The sequence below is a fragment of the Oncorhynchus keta genome, chromosome 18, assembly GCF_023373465.1.
Source record: "Oncorhynchus keta strain PuntledgeMale-10-30-2019 chromosome 18, Oket_V2, whole genome shotgun sequence".
NCBI lineage: Eukaryota > Metazoa > Chordata > Actinopteri > Salmoniformes > Salmonidae > Oncorhynchus > Oncorhynchus keta.
The window spans coordinates 9804358-9823859 of record NC_068438.1 but is presented as its reverse complement, the minus strand read 5'-3'; the positions used below and the strand labels follow the sequence as shown (position 1 = coordinate 9823859).

At 44.7% G+C, this 19502-nt stretch overlaps 1 protein-coding gene across 2 annotated transcripts in view; it reads right to left on the bottom strand.

Annotated features, from left to right (window-relative positions):
- LOC127908617 (tumor necrosis factor alpha-induced protein 2-like) overlaps positions 1 to 18264 on the bottom strand; it is a 38267-nt gene extending 20003 nt beyond the window's left edge. Inside the window, exons 1-3 of one of the 2 annotated variants that reach the window (XM_052467365.1) lie at positions 18118 to 18264; positions 7524 to 7998; positions 7149 to 7375 (exon numbers count right to left, since the gene is read on the bottom strand). In XM_052467365.1, coding sequence (XP_052323325.1) covers positions 7149 to 7375; positions 7524 to 7978 — 682 coding nt within the window. In that variant the 5' untranslated portion in view covers positions 7979 to 7998; positions 18118 to 18264. Of the gene's footprint in view, positions 1 to 7148; positions 7376 to 7523; positions 7999 to 11770; positions 12033 to 18117 lie in introns of those variants that run through there. The other variant, XM_052467364.1, reaches the window with a different exon arrangement.
- Between the last annotated feature and the right edge of the window lie 1238 nt (positions 18265 to 19502).

The following is a 19502-nucleotide window of genomic DNA, read 5'->3' as shown; positions in this document are numbered from 1 at the left end:
TAATTTGTTAACAAGAAATGTGTGGTGGTTGAAAAACTAGTTTTAATGACTCCAACCTAAGTGTATGTAAACTTCTGACTTCAACTGTACATGGAATGCTATTGTGTTACAATAGTGTACTCAAAAGAAAACTCAAAGAGTTGTTTACACATTCTGTGTGATAAGTGCTTGGGGGTAGGTCTGGTATTTAAAGTCATTACACAATGTGATTAGAGGGGTTAGTGTAGTGAATCACTGTGTCCTAGAGTGTTTGGAGATGCTTGTCTCAGCATACCGGTCAGCCCAAGTGAGGTGACTGGAGCATAGTACTTGGAGGAGAAGGAAATTGTCGGATGAGAACCAGGAGGAGTCAGCCATGTCTCTTACTGTCTGCTAATGATTGGGCTGCTGTGTGTCTCAGCATTAGGTGTCAAACTCAATAAGGCTCCCGATCTGCTTGCATACCTCATTTGTGGCTCTGGGCAGCCGTATAGCAATTTACATGCTGTTGTCCTGCATAGCCCAGCAGCATGGCAGGAAATGATGTAATTTCCTACTCCTCCAGTCCAGTGGTGTGGTAACTGAACACAACGACCCCAGGAAAAGGGGCAGGGAGGTGTGGGGCTGGGGCGGTGACATGACACCACTTTGGGGACTCTCTCTTATAGGCCTACGAAGCACGTCGCACCAATGCTATGGTGCGTCACAGATCAGCTGTGTAAATAACCATCCCTCTCTCTCTGTCCGGGGCACCGCACGGCTTCCAGGAGCCTTTGCAGTGCTGAGTTGCCCGTTTAGAGGATGCGGGGGCGCTCCGCTTCCGGCCTGCCGCCTTGCTCATCCTTCCCTGTCCCGCTTGAGGAAGAGAAGTTGTGCCCAGCGATGCCATGGCTCTGCCGATACCCCTCCCCCAACAACACTCCATTATGGCCAAAGTTGCCTGCCAACGCAGCGGAAGGACATCTAAATATAAAACACAATGCAGCCAGGCACATCTCCCTTAAAGAGAGTGGGAGGTGGAAAATGACTGTTCTTCCTCCCTTTAGGAGGACACCACGTCTTCCACATGATGGGTGTCTCCCCCCAGACAGAGCCCTCAGCCTGGGCGTTACCTGTCACATGATGTAGCTGGTGGTGACGTGTCACAGAGGGTGTAACTGTGTCACCCACTGGGACGATTAGTCCGCCGTGGCTCAGCCTGCGCCCAATCACCACGTTAAGGTGAGAGGTCAGACTCAAAACGCACCAAAACTGGATTGCCAGATGTTTGAGGGCTCTGCACAGAGATTTGACGGCCTATCCAGGAGTCATTAAAAGCACGAATTGGCCTGGAATGGGCAGTTCCACAGATGCTTAGCTAAGCTATACAGAACAGGGGAACACTTGTCTTTTGTTCCAAGGCACTTGCCCTCTAAGCCTGTCATAAGCAACAGGCCCAGCTAATGTATAGCAGTGGCACCACCCTTCCTCAGTGAAAACCACAAAGGGTATAATGTTGCGAGGGCCGCCTATGGGATCTATAAAGGCTTACATATTATGTAACTTTACCTTGAGGAATTTAGGGAGAAATGTTGGCCTTTTTTATTCCCAAAGGGAGTAAAATAAATTCTTCCCTCAAATAAAAGCACTGACTAAGCAGGATATGTAGTGTACTCTCTTTTCAAATTATGCAGGGTATCAACGCACCTGCAGAACTGCCATTGAGACGATCTCCAGTCATGTTGCTCAGAGCCTAGCAGCACAGAGGGTTATATTGTCGGGAGGTGTCAAGCATTAAGTAAAATATGAGCCTCCTTCCTGGATAGCAAAACCACAGTTCTCTCTGCAGTGAATTCAAAGCAGCATCATATGTTCCCCTTAAACTGCATGTCTAAGATCTAAGACCCCCATCTACGCCCACCACCTCCTCAGTCCTCGGCAGGCTTTCTATGGATACTGTAGGTGGACACCTGAGCTCTAGAACCTCATCTCCCATTCTCTGGTACCCATTCAGCCTTTATCTAGACAGAAGAAGCCTGGTCCCAGATCTGTTTGTGCTGTCATGAAGCCAACTGCTATGGTTGTTGTCAATGCCAAACAGACATGGGACCAAGCTAGAGGCAGCCTGCCTGCCTTCACATCTAAGCGCGTGCGATCCAAAAGCAGAAAATCAAATAAGCAGAGGAGCATCCAACAACCTTCCCAAAGCTCCACCAAAATCCCCCATATTCCTGCAGGCACAGCTGGGTCAAATCTGTTCCCCCCTTTCCTTCCTATCCTCTCCTTCCATCCCTTTCTCCACAATCCTAAACTCAGCCACAACAAAGCAAACCTGGCCCTGACCCGGCCATGTCCTGAGAAAGCCTTTGGTCCCAGGCAAGCCCTCCAGGCCTCGGTCGGAGAGTGACATGGCGTCCATGTGAAGTGAGCGGCGGCCCAGAAACAAAGAGGCCTCCTCCCCAGCCACTCCCTCCCGTCAGCACATGCCCCGGCAGGGCTGGGACTGATCACATTAACTCATCCTGGGAGTCAATAGTGCACTGTACTCAAATTCCCCTTTCTCCTCATTGCTATGGACATTCAACTGACACTGACAAAACAAACACTAATCGGATCATAGGAAAAGTGCACTGCCTGGGTTGTCACTCCAGCAGAAAAGGCAGCTCTGCCCAGTTTGAATTTTTTTTTTTACCAACTGATTGCTCGTTATACTGTTTTTCTATTTGCTGCCATAGTGAGGTATGAAAACACGTATTACTTTTGGCACACGGAAACTTGAAACTGACTGTGTTACAGCTGGTGTTTTTCAAGGTCATATATTGAATATGAGAGGAAGCAGCATGCATTCCATCATGGCTAATATAGCCATTTGTTGCTAGGATCCTGAGCTGGACACAGTTTTCATAGCAGTTACTGCAGGACATGAGCCAGCGCTAGTTACAGTTTTATGGTCCAGGGGCCTTGGGGTTGTCATTTGGCAAGGCCTGGAAATCATTCACTAGGCTGTGGCCTGCACCTCCTATATGGCCCTGTTATCAAGGCACTCTCGGATGCTGTCTGGACCGCTGTGAACTCAACCTAATGTGGACGCACCCAGCCAATCAGAGGAGTACGACACACAGAGATTACGATTGCCATGTTAGCTGGGTAACCAGAGAGGGCTGATGATGATGGGGAAAGTGGGTTGGAACAGGAGGCTGTGGGCTGAGGGCTTGGTCAGAATATGTTGTAATCTGACCCTAGCTTTCTGAATACCTGAGGCCAGGTTGATTGCCACACTTATCTGATTGGAAGAACACTGAAGGGGACATCCCATGCGGAGGGACAGGGAGCAGTGTTGAGGTTGCTGTGGCTTTGTGCCCTTTCACACTATACATATGTAACTGCTTTACTTTCAAGGTACAGATGGGTTGCAAGATGTGCTGTGGTTTCACCTCTGATTATGTGTTTCCTTAGTTTCAATACCTATCATGACTGCATTCTCTTTTCTTTATTCTGTCTTATCAGAACACGCTGCATCTTTGATTGAGGGATCATTCAAATGTCGCTCTCAGTTTGTCTGAAACAGTTGGCAAATAGTCTGAAGAGTCACTCACTCTCCATTACTCAGGTATTTCCTGACACCTGAGCACAGCCACACAGTCTACTTAGCCGAGCGCAGACTGTTTTTCTTTCTGGAATCAATGCCACAGTACTGATGTCCTCAAACACACGCTGTCCGTTGTGTTTTCCTTCGCTCCTGTGGCTCTTTTAATAAGGACCAGTCTAGAAACAAACAGCGTCAAGGAACAAAGGCTTGTTCCATGTTGAAGGAGGGCCCGTCTCTTAACAGAGGGATGGCCTGGTGAGAATGTTACTGCTACTGCTCTTAAACCATCTTCTCCTAATTGTTTTATTGAACTAGGCAAGTCAGTTAAGAAGAAATCCATTGGGTTAACTGCCTTGTTCAGGGGCAGAATGGCAGATTTTGACCTTGTCAGCTCGGGGATTCGATCCAGCAACCTTTCTTATTATTCTTAAATATTTACCAGCTTCAACATTACCCTGAAAAGACCTTTAAAGTAGAGGTTTCAGTTTTGTAGAATGAGGAAATGAATCTAACAAGCTATGACTGAAAGAAACAAGAGTTCCCTACTGGTCATGTCTTTGTGATTTAACAACCACCGTCACTGTTCTGCTGCACAACAGTTTGTGCTGACAGCTGAGAGAACAATGCCAGAAAAAGCTGTGTTTTCCCCTAACAAACACGGTCAAATAAACAAATATAACGCCTCTTCGCTGTGGGTCAGCTGGAGGGAGGGAGTGGGGGGGGTTCAACCAAGAAATAACACACATGTTTGAAACACACAGAGTGGAGCACGCATCCCATTCCTCCTCCATGGATCCCTCTTTCATCACTCTCTTCGTACGGCACTCATGCATGGATCCCCGGGGCGAGGTGTAATGGTGTAAAGCTTTGATATGACAGCCTGTATGGCTGAATCTCTAAGGTGATAAGGCCATTCTGTCCTGCTTCACTAGTCTCAGATATGTCATGGGGCCCAGTGGCGCAGGTAGAATGGCATGAACATGGAGAAGCAACATCTACAGTGGGGAGAACAAGTATTTGATATACTGCCGATTGTGCATGTTTTCCTACTTACAAAGCATGTAGAGGTCTGTAATTTGTATCATAGGTGCACTTCAACTGTGAGAGACGGAATCTAAAACAAAAATCCAGAAAATCACATTGTATGATTTTTAAGTAATTCATTTGCATTTTATTGCATGACGTAAGCATTTGATCACCTACCAACCAGTAAGAATTCCGGCTCTCACAGACTTGTTAGTTTTTCTTTAAGAAGCTCTCCTGTTCTCCACTCATTACCTGTATTAACTGCACCTGTTTGAACTCGTTACCTGTGTAAAAGACACCTGTCCACACACTCAATCAAACAGACTCCAACCTCTCCACAAAGGCCAAGACCAGAGGGCTGTGTAAGGACATCAGGGATAAAATTGTAGACCTGCACAAGGCTGGAATGGGCTACAGGACAATAGGCAAGCAGCTTGGTGAGAAGGCAACAACTGTTGGAGCAATTATTAGAAAATGGAAGAAGTTCAAGATGATGGTCAATCACCCTCGGTCTGGGGATTCATGCAAGATCTCACCTCGTGGGGCATCAATGATCATGAGGAAGGTGAGGGATCAGCCCAGAACTACACGGCAGGACCTGGTCAATGACCTGAAGAGAGCTGGGACCACAGTCTCAAAGAAAACCATTAGTAACACACTACGCCATCATGGATTAAAATCCTGCAGCGCACGCAAGGTCCCCCTACTCAAGCCAGAGCATGTCCAGGCCGGTCTGAAGTTTGCCAATGACCATCTGGATAATCCAGAGGAGGAATGGGAGAAGGTCATGTGGTCTGATGAGACAAAAATAGAGCTTTTTGGTCTAAACTCCACTCGCCGTGTTTGGAGGAAGAAGAAGAATTAGTACAACCCCAAGAACACCATCCCAACTGTGAAGCATGGAGTGGAAACATCATTCTTCGTGGATGCTTTTCTGCAAAGGGGACAGGACGACTGCACCGTATTGAGGGGAGGATGGATGGGGCCATGTATTGTGAGATCTTGGCCAAAAACCTCCTTCCCTGAGTAAGAGCATTGAAGATAGGTCGTGGCTGGGTCTTCCAGCATGACAACGACCCGAAACACACAACTAGGGCAACTAAGGAGTGGCTCCGTAAGAAGCATCTCAAGGTCCTGTAGTGGCCTAGCCAGTCTCCAGACCTGAACCCAATAGAACATCTTTGGAGGGAGCTGAAAGTCTGTGTTACCCAGCAACAGCCCCAAAACCTGAAGGAACAAGGTCTGTATGGAGGAGTGGGCCAAAATCCCTGCTGCAGTGTGTACACACCTGGTCAAGAACTACAGGAAACGTGTGATCTCTGTAATTGCAAACAAAGGTTTCTGTACCAAATATTAAGTTCTGCTTTTCTGATGTATCAAATACTTATGTCATGCAATAAAATGCAAATTAATTACTTAAAAATCATACCATGTGATTTTCTGGATTTTTGTTTTAGATTCCATCTCTCACAATTGAAGTGTACCTATGATAAAAATGACAGACCTCTACATGCTTTGTAAGTGGGAAAACCGGCAAAATCGGCAGTGTATCAAATACTTGTTCTCCCCACTGTATATAAAGACTCAGAATGTGTGACATGTCCTCTGGGTCACATCAATGGAGGCATGAAGTCAACAGCCTGTAAACAACACATCTCAGTGATATTTTGAGTGTGATACGATCTTATTTGGCCTGCTTGCTTAGTGAAAGGCCAGGATAAAGAGTGAACATGTCTGATCCTGAGCTCTCAGCAGTTTCTATGTGCTGTTGGTGAAGCTGGTTAAAAGGACTTGTACATTCTTTATAACATTTTTTTTGTTAAATGGGTCTGTTGCTACCACTTTTAGCCTTACCTTTACTCTTCACACAGAGAGACAGGCACATCCTGTTGGTATTAAACATGAAAGCTGATCTCTAGCCATGCTGACATGGTGGTGCACCATTACCGAGTGCACTCACGCTATCCTGAACGTTAAAAGCTCTGGATTATTCAATTCAGACTCACGGAATCAAGTTCTATGCTTTTTTTTCTATGCCACATCTTACATCGAATATCTCTGTGGGAAACCCTTAGGTTGGTCCTCCCGCATGGGGAGGACCGCATCGCTCAGCCGTGGCCTAGTTGGACCTGGTCTCCTCTATCCCAGCGACATCTTTCTCCCATTGTTTCCAAAGTGTCCAAAAACAGCCCCAGTCATTGAGACACTCCTAGCATCATCTCTGTTGTGAAAATGGTAGCACACTGCGGAGAATATAAGCGGGATTGATTGTTCACTGGAAGGGAGGCTGACACTGTTTTATGGTAGACCTGTGAAACATGGAATGCTCAGTTGAACTGAAGTAAACCTTGGCCATGACTATCAACTAACTGTTTGGGTTATTATCGGCCATGATCTCCATGCATTTTAGCAGTATCGTATCTCTTCAAATGCAATGGGGGGATAGCATACCCTTACTGGTTCAGTTACCAATCAACAGTCATCATAAGATCCCCGTTGGAATCATTCAGAGTGGATCCCAGTGCATACTGGCCGACCCTTAGTAACCCAGTGCTCCACTGAGGGCTGTCCTTACCTGAGAGGGGCTCCCTTGGCTTCACCTCCTCCACCACTTCCTCCTCCACCACCTCCTCTTCATGAGACGAGTGGTCGGCCACGGACTCCCTCTTCAGCTTACCCAGGCCCACCATCTTCATGAAGGAGAGCCGGCGGCTGGAAGAGTCGCCCCCCTCGCTCTCTGAGCACAGCTCCCCGTTGGGCAGGCTTTCCTTGCGAAGGCTCTCTCTGCACTTCCCTGCAAATCTGTGCAGAGAAGAGGTGGAATTGAGGGTTAAGGGGTTATGTAATAGGAGATGTGGGCTGGGCTCGACATCCGCTACTAAACCACTCCTCAACAGCTTTTCTCTACACCTCTCGTACCTGAGTAAGCTTCCCTCTACACCTCTCGTACCTGAGTAAGCTTCCCTCTGAGCTCCGTCGGCCCTTCTTCTTCTTCTCTGAGGTGGGGGTGCTTGCTACAGACCCCTGAGGGGAAGGGGTGGCAGTGCCCTTACTGCGGCCTGACATACGGAGCCCCTTGCCCAGCTTGCCCAGAGTCTTCAGCGGGGAGACGCCTCGGATACGGTCCAGGGTGCCCTTGAACGAACTCTTCCCGCCACGTCTCTCCTCGTTCGCCTCGTTCTCATCCTCCTCGTCTTCGAAGGGGTTACGGTCTCGTGGCGCGCCCCCGTCCAGGAGTGAGTTTGCCTGAGCCCATTTCTCATTGCCACTGGGCTCCTCAAAGGCGCTGGATTTCAGGTTCAGGCTCATTTTGCGAAGGATCAGCTCGCCACGCGTGTTCTCCAACTCCCCGTTCACCCTGCTGCCTCCCTTCAGCCGCGCTGGGAGGTTCTTGAGGATGGGCATGCTTCCACTTGGGGTTTAAACTAAGGAACAGAGAGAGAAAGAGATGTGGAATGATTACTTAGGACCTCTTCCAAGAGATGCTTCCTTTAAATTGGACCTGAATAAAACTGAATGTCACACATCTTTCTTTGTTCATTTTAGTAGGCTACCTAATACGATTTTGTCTGATACAGCTAACGAGGATAGTTACTAAAGTAACTCAGATATACAGTTTACGATAACAGTCATCTGTTCACCCAGTGTTATCGCCCCACCCTTGTGCCGGGTAATAGGATAGTTCAGATACAGGATGGTTATCAGCAATCATTAATCATCTTTAAAGAGAGAGTCTATCTGATAAAACATTAACTGATAACCTTCTGCCTTTACCACCCAAACAGGAATCACCATGGAAACACCAACCTTGCTTCCGTTTGGGTGGGAAGACGGTTGTGAATAGATATGCTATGCTATCATGGTCATGTGGCTGAGGTCCAGGATCTGGGCCTATTTTATTAGGTTTCAGATCCTTGTTCTACTTGTTTATGTGCTACAGTCTTTGATGCCCTTTGACCCTTTTCAATAAAACATGTTTGTCCCTCTTCGTGGGCTTCCTGCCACACCGAGAGCCCTGGGATATTTACGGCTGGAGACAAGGGGAAGGGACAACGCTGAATCACTTCCTCCTTATGTGTATGTGTGTGCTCAACAAGCTTTGGGAAAATGATGTATTTTTTTGTATCTATTTCCGTGCCCTTACTTTGGGGAAATTGAAAGTGACCTCTGAGAACATTTGAGTGGAAAGTCCTGAATTGATCACTTGAAAAGTCAAGAGACCTCTGCTCACCAGTTTACAATGTTCTCCTTCCTACTCCTACTGATACCTGATACAAACATAAAAAGTATTGATTTTGTTCTAATGAATAAAAATTCCTTGATGAATTCTGGGTAAACTATAAACTAAGTCAAACATTATGAATGGTACGCTTGGATATAGCATATTCTAAAACACATTCCATATTAGATTTTTTTAAATGACTTGATTTATAATGTTTCACAGTAACGTGCATGGCTTTACACAAATTATTATGGCCAGGGCATTTTCAATTCCCAAAGAAGACCTATTGTTTTGTAGCGTCCCTAAGTGTTTTAGAATGACAGTGCTTCTGGATGCTTTTTCCATGTGGGTAGCTGGGGCATTTAAGGTGTCCATGTACAATCAGAGAGCCAACCTTCAGGGGAACTACACTGAGAATATTGTGATATTGTATAGGAGCTTCATACACAGCTGAACTTATTTAGACCAGGTCGTCGGCTTGGAAAAAGACCCACCTGTCTAGAGAGCGGAAGTAACCATGGGGCAAAGGAAAACTGCTACGACTGAAACGTACGACTGATGACTGGTTTGTGGCAAGGGATATTATATAACAGTGAACCCTTTCACTTTTGTTTACACAACATGAACTTAGCCTATACATTGGCTATATGAGTCCAATAGATGTGACCGAATAGGGTTATAAAATGTGTTATTACACACCCTTACTAATGAAGTTAGATCTAGTCCATTTGGTTCCATGTCATGACTTGCAGAAAAGCCATGTGAGCAAACACCAAGAAGCAAGCGCAACTAGCGGCATGACAACAAGGAAACAAAAAAGATACCGAATAGTTCTGCAAAGCAAATGCCAGGCCTATCCTTGACCTTTGGTAGTCAACACAAAGCCTCACGAACAATGGCTTTCTAAATTCACAGATATCAACATGAAACGTGATGTTGACAACCCGAGTTACGTAAGCATGTGGCATTGCAGACAGCTGGTGACACCAGCGACACGGATGTCTGATAAGCTTATGAGAGTGGCTGTAACAAGTGGTCCCGTGGACAGCCCTCCCTGTTGTTTATCCCGTGCTCTCCCACACCTCCTCATCTACTCAGCTACTAAAGCCACACTGCAATTCCTGCTCTAATTATAACCTAATCAGAGCTGCCATTATGAAAGCAGCGGTTAGATCACTGGGGGAGATACGGGGACCACTTTCCCAGACTAACTCCACTTCCTGTCTCGTCCAGGACCAAGTAGCAGACAAAAGGGACAGGTTCCCATTGGTCCCCTCCTCTCCACTTCTCCAACAGGCCAACAGCACAACCCACCAGCCAGGCCAGACATCTCTGTTTCGTTAACACACACTATCGAGGGTCTCATCTCTCTTGACACAGATAAACTTCAAAACTTGTACATCATGTCCTTCTGGATTGGCTGGATATGTATGATGCCAATGTGTGTTTTTTTTTTTTTTGCCATATCAACAAATAACACTATTTAATCTCATGTCTTGAATAGGCCTACACTCAGGCTTGACCTTCAGCTATTTAACATTAACACAGTGTGTAATTGAAGACTTCACTTGGTCCAAAGTCCCCTCTCTGCAGACATCTTGTCTCTTCAGAAGGGAGAGAGCGGGCATCAGGCTACTGCAGAGAGGCCAGGCCTACCGTCAAGATGTGTCAGATATGAGGGGCTCCGCTGCGGCTCCATTCTGGCCTAAGGCCACTCACTGAAGGCAGCGGTTAGAGGACAGGCCCAATATTGTTGGAAGGGCCCCAAAAACATACGGTCTTGTATGACTTTCCTTGAGGACAGAAGCTGTTCTGAGAGTGACAGTGTTATGGAGACTGGCGACATGGCTCGGTGAATCCAATAAAACATATTAGCAGCATAGGAAATACCTGTATGAGTAAGTACGATTAGTTTGGAAAGGCTGCTTTTCTTTTCTCTCAATTATATCCTCATCTATGAGGTAAAATGTATCAACATGTGATTTCGCCCCTCAACGTCCTTGATTGACCAGATTTCCTCTCAATCAAGGCTTCCAATCCCGGTGTTGGCTATGAACAATGAACTCTAATACCTTGCCAATCATCAGGATAATGTTAAAGGATGAAGCAAAGCAGATCACTATCATATCAGCATTGCTCAGTAGCTGCAACAGTTCACATAACGGCTGTGCGTGCCCTACAAGACCTCTGCTAAGATTGTGTTTTTTTCCATGACACTTCCCTTATTTCAACATATTTAGGGCAGTAAATTGTTAACTGACACGGGGCTGGCTGTGAGCAGAGCTAAATGGGGGGGTAGATCTAGGGGGGGGATTTTCTTCTGCAGGAAGAAAATATGTCACAGTCAGCTCATTTAGAGTTCAGTTCTCCTGAGAGTACAGAGGAATAAATCATGAATCTCTTGAAAATACTTGAGTTTATAAAGAGAGTTAATAAATCATATATATTCGACAAGGGTTTGGCCTGAGTTGTCTCAGAATAAATATGACTTATTAACTGATCAGGTTAGTCTCTAACGCAGAACCCTGAGCATGACTCTCTTTAGAAACTCAAGAATTTTCAAGAGATTCAGGAATGAGTCACATGCCTCAATTAGCTACAGATTGTAACACCAGATAATGTGTAATAATTGTTCAACTGTCTATTATTACAATCTGTAGCTAATCCCAGACCAGAGTTTGTCATAGCCTACTGCCACAAAAATATAACACAAATGCTAAAAATCGGAGATGATATCTGCAAAAACCTTTAAATTAAAGACCCCCCAAAATACAGCGCTTCATCATACACAACTTAACAACACTGAAAACGAATTCATACAATAACAACGTCTAAATGTATCACATTTCCCTAGACATTACTGTTTGTAGGTTAATGCCATTTGTCAATGTCATCAGTGTCAGTCTATTAGTAACAAAATCATAATGGATATCCAATAACAATCTGAGAAACACACAACAGATGAATCTACTTACATGATTCATGATTAGTCGCTTATTAAAAACATGCACCAAAAATACAAACAAAATTGAAATCCTTGAGCTAGTCAAAACCAAGATAAGGTCGTCTCGTCAGGTGAGAGACTGCTGCGCTCAGTGCGCTGCGGAGAGTTCCATAAAGCTTCCACCCTTTATTTTCTGTGGGCTGGTTTCTGAACTCCTCGCCTATCGCTGTCACTCGCAGCAGCCGCGTTGGCATCGCGCCAAGGCATTGACAACTGTGCGACTGAGTTCTCCAGAGTTGCTGTTATAATCAAGTTCCTAAGTTTTATCTTACAGACTTGTAATGCCACTCTGTCTTTTTTTGCGCGTTTCCATTAAAATAGTATACATCCGCGTAATGGAAGAAAAAACCACAGATGAGATTCCCCTTGAATTTCCAATTAGGTGCTACAGTGGTACACGACACCTGTCACATTATGACCCAGGATCAGCCAATATCATGAGCTTCTGGCAATCATCCCAACTGATGATTTATTAGGAATGTGGACAGTTTATTCACGAAAGAGATGCAGTATGAAATGTTATGTGATATGCATTACATTATTGTGTTATGCAAGCCTACCTATCATGATGAGCATTGATGGCAATATCCAATGACCGATATTGTAGGATAGGTGTTGCCATAGAGTTAGAATTGAATCCTAACAGGCTCCCTACACATATTTTGTTCCAAAAGAACATGTCCATTAAAACCTCCACAGGATTGGTGGGTCCCCCGCTGGACAGTTGAACTAACATAGGATAATGTGATTAGCATGAGATTGGAAGTGACAAGAACATTTACCAGGACTGATATTGTCAGAAAGCTTACATTCTTGTTAATCTAACTGCACTGTCCAATTTACAGTAGCTATTACAGTGAAAGAATAACATGCAATTGTTTGAGGAAAGTTCACAGTTATGTATTTATTAATTAATAAACCAATTAGGCACATTTGGGCAGTCTTGATGCAATGCAATGGTTCATTGGATCAGCCTAAAACTTTGCACATTCACTGCTGCCATCTAGTGGCCAAATGCTAAACTGCTTCTGGGCTGGAATAATACATTATGGCCTTTCTTTTGCATTTCAAAGAGGATGGTACAAAAAAAAACTCATGTTTTTTCTTTGTATTATCTCTTATCTCTTACCAGATCTAATGTTTTATATTCCCCTACAAACAATTCCACAAACGTCAAAGTGTTTCCTTTCAAATGGTATCAAGAATATGCATGCCCTTGCTTCAGGTCCTGAGCTACAGGCAGTTAGATTTGGGAATGTCATTTTAGGCAAAAATTGAAAGAAAAGGGGCTGATCCTTTAAGATAGAACGTAAAAGTTCACCTTGTGCCTTGTGAACGGATGGAGCACACCCCTCAACAGGTCAATGCCCTGCCTCTGCCCTTCTCTCACTGGACTGTAAGTTGTCCAGAACAAACGGCCTCAGCACGCGCTGAGAGGAAGTCCCTCAAATACAAATCAGTTCACTCTCAAAAAGACAATAGGAGTTGTGTACGAGTGCGTCTCGGCGGGATACATTTCATTTGTGGCAGCCAATATGGACGCCATTGTTTGGAGCCGTGTTGGACGAAGCACCCCAGACGACATTAAACTCCCGTTTCCCTCGCAATTCAGGCACTCAATATCAACATTGAGAAATCCGTTTGAGCCTGGGAGGCTGAGAGTACGGTAAACAATTGGGTAAAGCTTAGCCGCTGATGTATTGATGCATAAACAAAGGATGGTCCCGGAGAGTACCCTTTCAGCCTGGCTCACATGGAAAACCATCTTAACATTCTACAAGGTTAAGTCAAGAGGGCAAGTCAGAGAGTCTAATACACATTCATCACAAATATTTACTCTCCATAGCTGGTGGACACTTAGAATAGAAGCAATAGTTTCTTATAAGTGTTTTTTTTTTGCACAACACTCACCAAACAAGCATCAACCTTTTAGGGATTTTGACTTTGAAAATGGATGGCGATACTGATTAACTTGGGCTGCCGCTGGACACAGACTCTGAACCGGTATAATGAGAGGCACCACCAGTCACCTTGGCTAAGGCAGTTGGCCTGCAGTTCTGGACAGTTGTGTACTCAGTTACCCCACCTCACATAGTGCCAAGTCATGGTGGAATACCATTGTGCACGATAACTTATTTGTCAGGACCAATGAGTTGCATGAAGATACACTACAGCAGGGGTGTCAAACTCATTCCATGGCGGGCCTGGTGTCTGCGGGTTGAGAGTACTGCATGGATGAGAGTTGGAATGAAAGATATCATCTTTGCCACTTTTCAGCATTCCATTGAGTGAGTCCCTGCACGTCCTGTCCCAAACAGACCGAACTTATCAAATATAGAGCAGCGATTGGATCTGTCTGAGTGGAAGCACTGTGAGCACACCACTAGTCAGGTCTGTTCCTGTTGATTGCCATGGGGGTGGCGAGAGGGACAGGAAACATGGCTCCTGGCAGCACATCTAAGGCCTGCCGTGAATACAGAGTGGCTATTCCACTGTGTGCCTTGGCTTCTATATGGAGGAGCCTGCAATTGGAGTGTATTTCAGGCTTTAGGGAACAGGAAATAGCAACGCATAATATTGCCTTCTTCATTGTTAAGTGCAACATTCTCTCTCTGTCTCTCCATCCTTTTCCCCAAGCTGTCACCACAGTCCACCTTGGCAGCGTTTCAACGGTTTCACAACGGCCCCCAGCAGACCTGTTGGTTCATGTTGGATCCTAAACGGCCAGATGTACTATTATTTTGGTTTTAGATAGGGAATTATCTTCAGGTCATCTTCCTGACTGCGGAAGATAGGTAACAGGATGAGGGTAGTTCTAGTTGCTCAATACTTTTTGTTGTAGAAGTTCTACCACTGAGGTTGAGGAATTCCTAAACGAACAAGATTATATGATGTTATTAGAAAAGGGTTCCATCTTTTGCGTTAACTTTCACATTCTCAAAATCTGCAGAAATGGGCAGGTAGCATTTAGCTACTGATCAATTAAGCTATAAGATGCTAAAAACAAATCCAATCAAGGACATTTTTGTTGTTTGTCGCCATGGTTATGTAACATTCCCCAATGCGGCACCTGTGTGTGGGGTCAACAAGGGGCGCTCCAATCATAGCCTGCCTGCATCCTGTACTGACCGCCCCACACGGGCCACAGGAAGCCCCCTCGGAGCACCTCTACCACCCCTCACTGAGTGAAGGGCCCCTATTGAATGCTCTCGGTTCATCAGTCTCAGTGCATCAATCTGTCCCCTGTCCCACTCAAACACACACTGCCAACAGCACAGGAGGAATTAAGGTTATCCTTTATTTGCGCTGACTGCAGTAAGTAGCATCCTGGTGCTTTCACGATTCACCCATCTGGGGAGAGGATAGACGTCAAACTCGTTTCCCTGACCTGAAGAGGTTTAGAGTGTTCTAATTCAAAGCTAATTCAGGTGGACAGAGGAGGAAGGTAGCCAGCCTATCACTCAGCAGGCGAGTCATTTGTAATGTAGACTGTAGGAATAAGAGGATAAAAAAGGATCTCACGGAACAATTTTTGTCACCAAAGGGTGCGCTGTAATGGCTTGGTGACAAACATAATCATGTACCGTGTACTCCCACACATCCCATGTTTCTCTCTCTGCCTCAGCTTTTCCTTCCTGAGTTAAACTCTTTTGTAATCATGACATTGGTTCCGCTGACCTTGGCAACTTGGCCATGATGTCCTTAGTTTTCGCAGGCCTCGTTGTTGACAATTAAGTTGCTCTTTGTTTGTCACGTTTGTATTGCTTGCTTTTGTTTACTGGTCATGGTACACTGTGAAAATAGAAAGACTCATTACACCATGATTGTGTAATGAAACCATGAAAAGTAATGCCTCTAAGCTGAGATCTGGTGTTCGGAGCGTGTTGGAATGTAAACCCAATGAACAGTACCAGTCAAATGTTTGGACACACCTACTCATTCAAGGGTTTTTCTTGATTTGTTTTACTATTTTCTACATTGTAGAATAATAGTGAAGACATCAAAACTATGAAATAACACATATGGAATCATGTAGTAACCAAAAAAGTGTGAAACAAATCTAAATCTATTTAATATTTGAGATTCTTCCAAGCAGCCACCTTTTGCATTGATGACAGCTTTGCACACTCTTGGCATTCTCCTTAAGAGTTGTTGGCAGCTCAGTTGCCACTAGTTTTGGCGTTACAAAGCAACTCATTTTAACGGTGTAGCTATCCACTTAACACACTTTATCGCCTGGAAACATTGTATTATCTCTCTCATAAGGTACTGTGACTGCTATATCTACTGCGTTACTGTACTGACTACAGCATTATGTTATACCACACCGTGTACCATCACTTAGGCTAGACAGAAACTTTTACATGGTAAGTTTTGAAGTACTGGTGAGATCGTTCCATGTTGAAATCCTTAGTGGCAACAGGTCTTGTTCCCTTGAACTGTCCTAACTGTAATTGTCTAGGTGCACCTCTGTGACTAATGGGGGCCTTGGTTGCATGGTTCCTCACTGTGAGACATCTCACAAGAAGGCTTATACTGGCCACTGTACATTGGCTTGTATTAAGCTACTGTTCATATGTTGCATCTTTAGACTTTGTCATTGTCGCTCTAATGTTCATAGAAAAGGTTATTGAGATTTTCCCGTGACTGTGCGTGCGTCACGAACATGCAGGGATAAACAATACAGACAACAGAGATTCCCTGAAGGACACTCAGATAACCATCAAATGACTCATCAGATTGCTACTCCCTCAACACTGGACATGTGGTCAGCGGTCAGTGTAATTCAAATGTGCTACACCGCATCAAACAAGGCTTTCATACCATTGAAACATTGATTAAAAACGGCACCGAAGTTAAAGCTTCACCCATGAAATTCTGTAAAAAAATATTTATACAATGCACTCTTCACATTTCATCCATAAAACATGATAAAAACAGCCAACAGATGAACAGCTGTGGATAGTCCACTATGTGGGCTGTTTCTAGAAGGACTAAAATGAAGCAAATCTGCTCTGTATGTACAGTGCATTCAGAAGGTCATCAGACCCCTTGACTTTTTCCACATTTTGTTACGTTACAGCCTTATTCTAAAACGGATTCCATTGTTTTTCCCCCCTTCTCATCAATCTACACAAAAATACCCCATAATGACAAAGCAAAAACAGACTTTTAGAATTTATTGCAAATTTAATTAAAATACTTTGTACTTTGTTGAAGTACTCAAGTACCTTTGGCAGCGATTACAGCTTAGGTATGACACTACAAGCTTGGCACACCTGTATTTGGCTGTGTGCTTAGGGTTGTTGTCCTATTGGAAGGTGAACCCTATTAGATGTTCCAGAGCACCAGTCTGAGGTCCTGAGCGCTCTGGAACAGGTTTTCATTAATCTTTTCAGAGTGACCATCAGGTTTTTGGTCACCTCCCTGACCAAGGCGTTTCTCCCCCAATTGCTCAGTTCGGCCGGGTGGCCAGCTCTTGGAAGAGTTTTGGTGGTTTCAAACTTCTTCAATTTAAGAATGATGGAGGCCACTGTGTTCTTGGGGACCTTCAATGCTGCAGACATTTTTTGGTATCCTTCCCCAGATCTGTACCTTGACACAATATTGTCTCTGCGCTCTACTGACAATCCCTTCGACCTCATGGCTTGGTTTTTGCTCTGACATGCACTGTAAACTGTGGGACCTTATATAAGGTGTATAAATGAGCAAACATTACGAAAAACCTGTTTTCAATTTGTCTTTCTGGGGTGTTGTGTGTAGATTGATGAGGATTTTTATTGATTTGTAATCCATGTTAGAATAAGACTGTAACAGCAAAATGTGGAAAAAGGGAAGGGATCTGAATACTTTGCGAAATGCACTGTATATTCATGTAGTTATCGATGCATGACTTTTCCTGATCCACAAGGCTTTGGAGCCCTGTCTGTATTATAAGTGCTGCAATACATGATAACAAAATACTGATATTGGAGGAAGTTCTATTTAAATTCTGTTAGTTTATAGGCCCTAGTAGAGACACAACAGCAGACACATAAATATTCCATAAGGACTATACATGAAACAACAGTGATATACTTTATGACTCTGAAGAAAGCAAACAGAATGTTATCCACTGAATACTGCCGCTCACTGGTCTCTCATTGGTCTCCGCTCTGACCAATACGGAACCCAAGCCCTGCTCTCTATGAGTGGGTGAGGACACATGCTTCTGAGGAGAGCTCTGACTGGAGCCCAACCAAACCAGGGGCAACTGGACAACATGAAACTGAGATGAAAAGTCTAAAAGTCACCTGGGGCCCAGAGTCCAGCTCTTACCTTGTTGTGCTGTTAAAAAGAGGATCCCTGTGATTCTCACAGCAGTGGCATCCCTGGCCACACGGGCAATGTAGCTGGTCGAAGTGGGTGTGTGAGTGGCTGTGTCCTCGCAGGTCCGACAGCTCAGAAGTAATGCCTGCTTCTCCGTTCCAGAGGCTCGTCTGGACTCCAGGGCTGGCGTTGGCCATTTCCTGCCTATAGCGCAAGATGCTTTTTCCTGAGGAAGTGGGCCATCCCATTTTTGCCCCCCCCCCAACCCTGCCTCCTCCTCCATAGGGAGCTACAGGCCCCTCAGGGAGAGAGGCTGATTATACTAATTGCCTTTGGGGGGGGGTTATTGTGGCTAGACTTTAATTTAGTTTATTAATTTGTTTGTTTTAGACCCATATGTATATTGAATCCCCCCACCTCATAGAGATGATCTATTTGAAGTAATCTACCATAGGCAACCCCCCTGTGCCCTATCCACCGGATCTAGGATTTGTTTAGGAGTATTCTCCCGTCACCTACTTGTTTTGAACTTTGTTTATGAACGTATTCTGCAATGAACACACCTACACACGGATGTGGTCATAGAGTTCATGTGTAAAAGCTCTTTGTTTGAGGCCCATGTTTGTTTATGTGCTTTGAGCATCTGTGAGACTTTGGGATGTATTGATGCTGTGGAACAAAGCACTTGGAATTCTAACCCTTTACTGTACACTGTTTGTCCAGCCCACTTAATAGCCTTAGTCTTTTGGAGCATGAATTGTCCACCTTTTGATTAGTGTCAAGTTTTTTGTGTGTGGGGGGTTCCTCTCATTTGAACATTGTCATAAGGAGCACATGTCCAACTTCATAAAGAGTGTTTTCCCATCTCAAGAGGTTACATTTAGTACTATAGTAAATGCCTATTAAGTAACAGGGTTGAGGATTTCATCATTAAACAGAGGTAAATCCCCTTGCGATAGGGGGGGGTGTTGTGCGCAACAGGGAGAGGCGATTGAAATTAAGCTTAACATTAAGCTTACATTTACAGCCTGTCTAACTATGGGTAACAGGGTTGACATCTTATGTTCAACCCGCTCATTTCCCCACCACAAAACACCAGAACATGGGGGCGGCAGGGTAGCCTAGTGGTTAGAGCGTTGGAATAGTAACCGGAAGGTTGCGAGTTCAAACCCCCGAGCTGAATCTGTCATTCTGCCCCTGATCAGGCAGTTAACCCACTGTTCTTCGGCCGTCATTGAAAATAAGAATTTGTTCTTAACTGACATGCTTGGTTAAATAAAGGTAAAATCAAATAATAAACATAGCCAAAAATAGTAGGACCAGCTTTTACTCTATGGTTTGACTAAATGTTCAATGTTTGGTTCGATGTTCAATGTTTATTTTGAGGAGAAAAA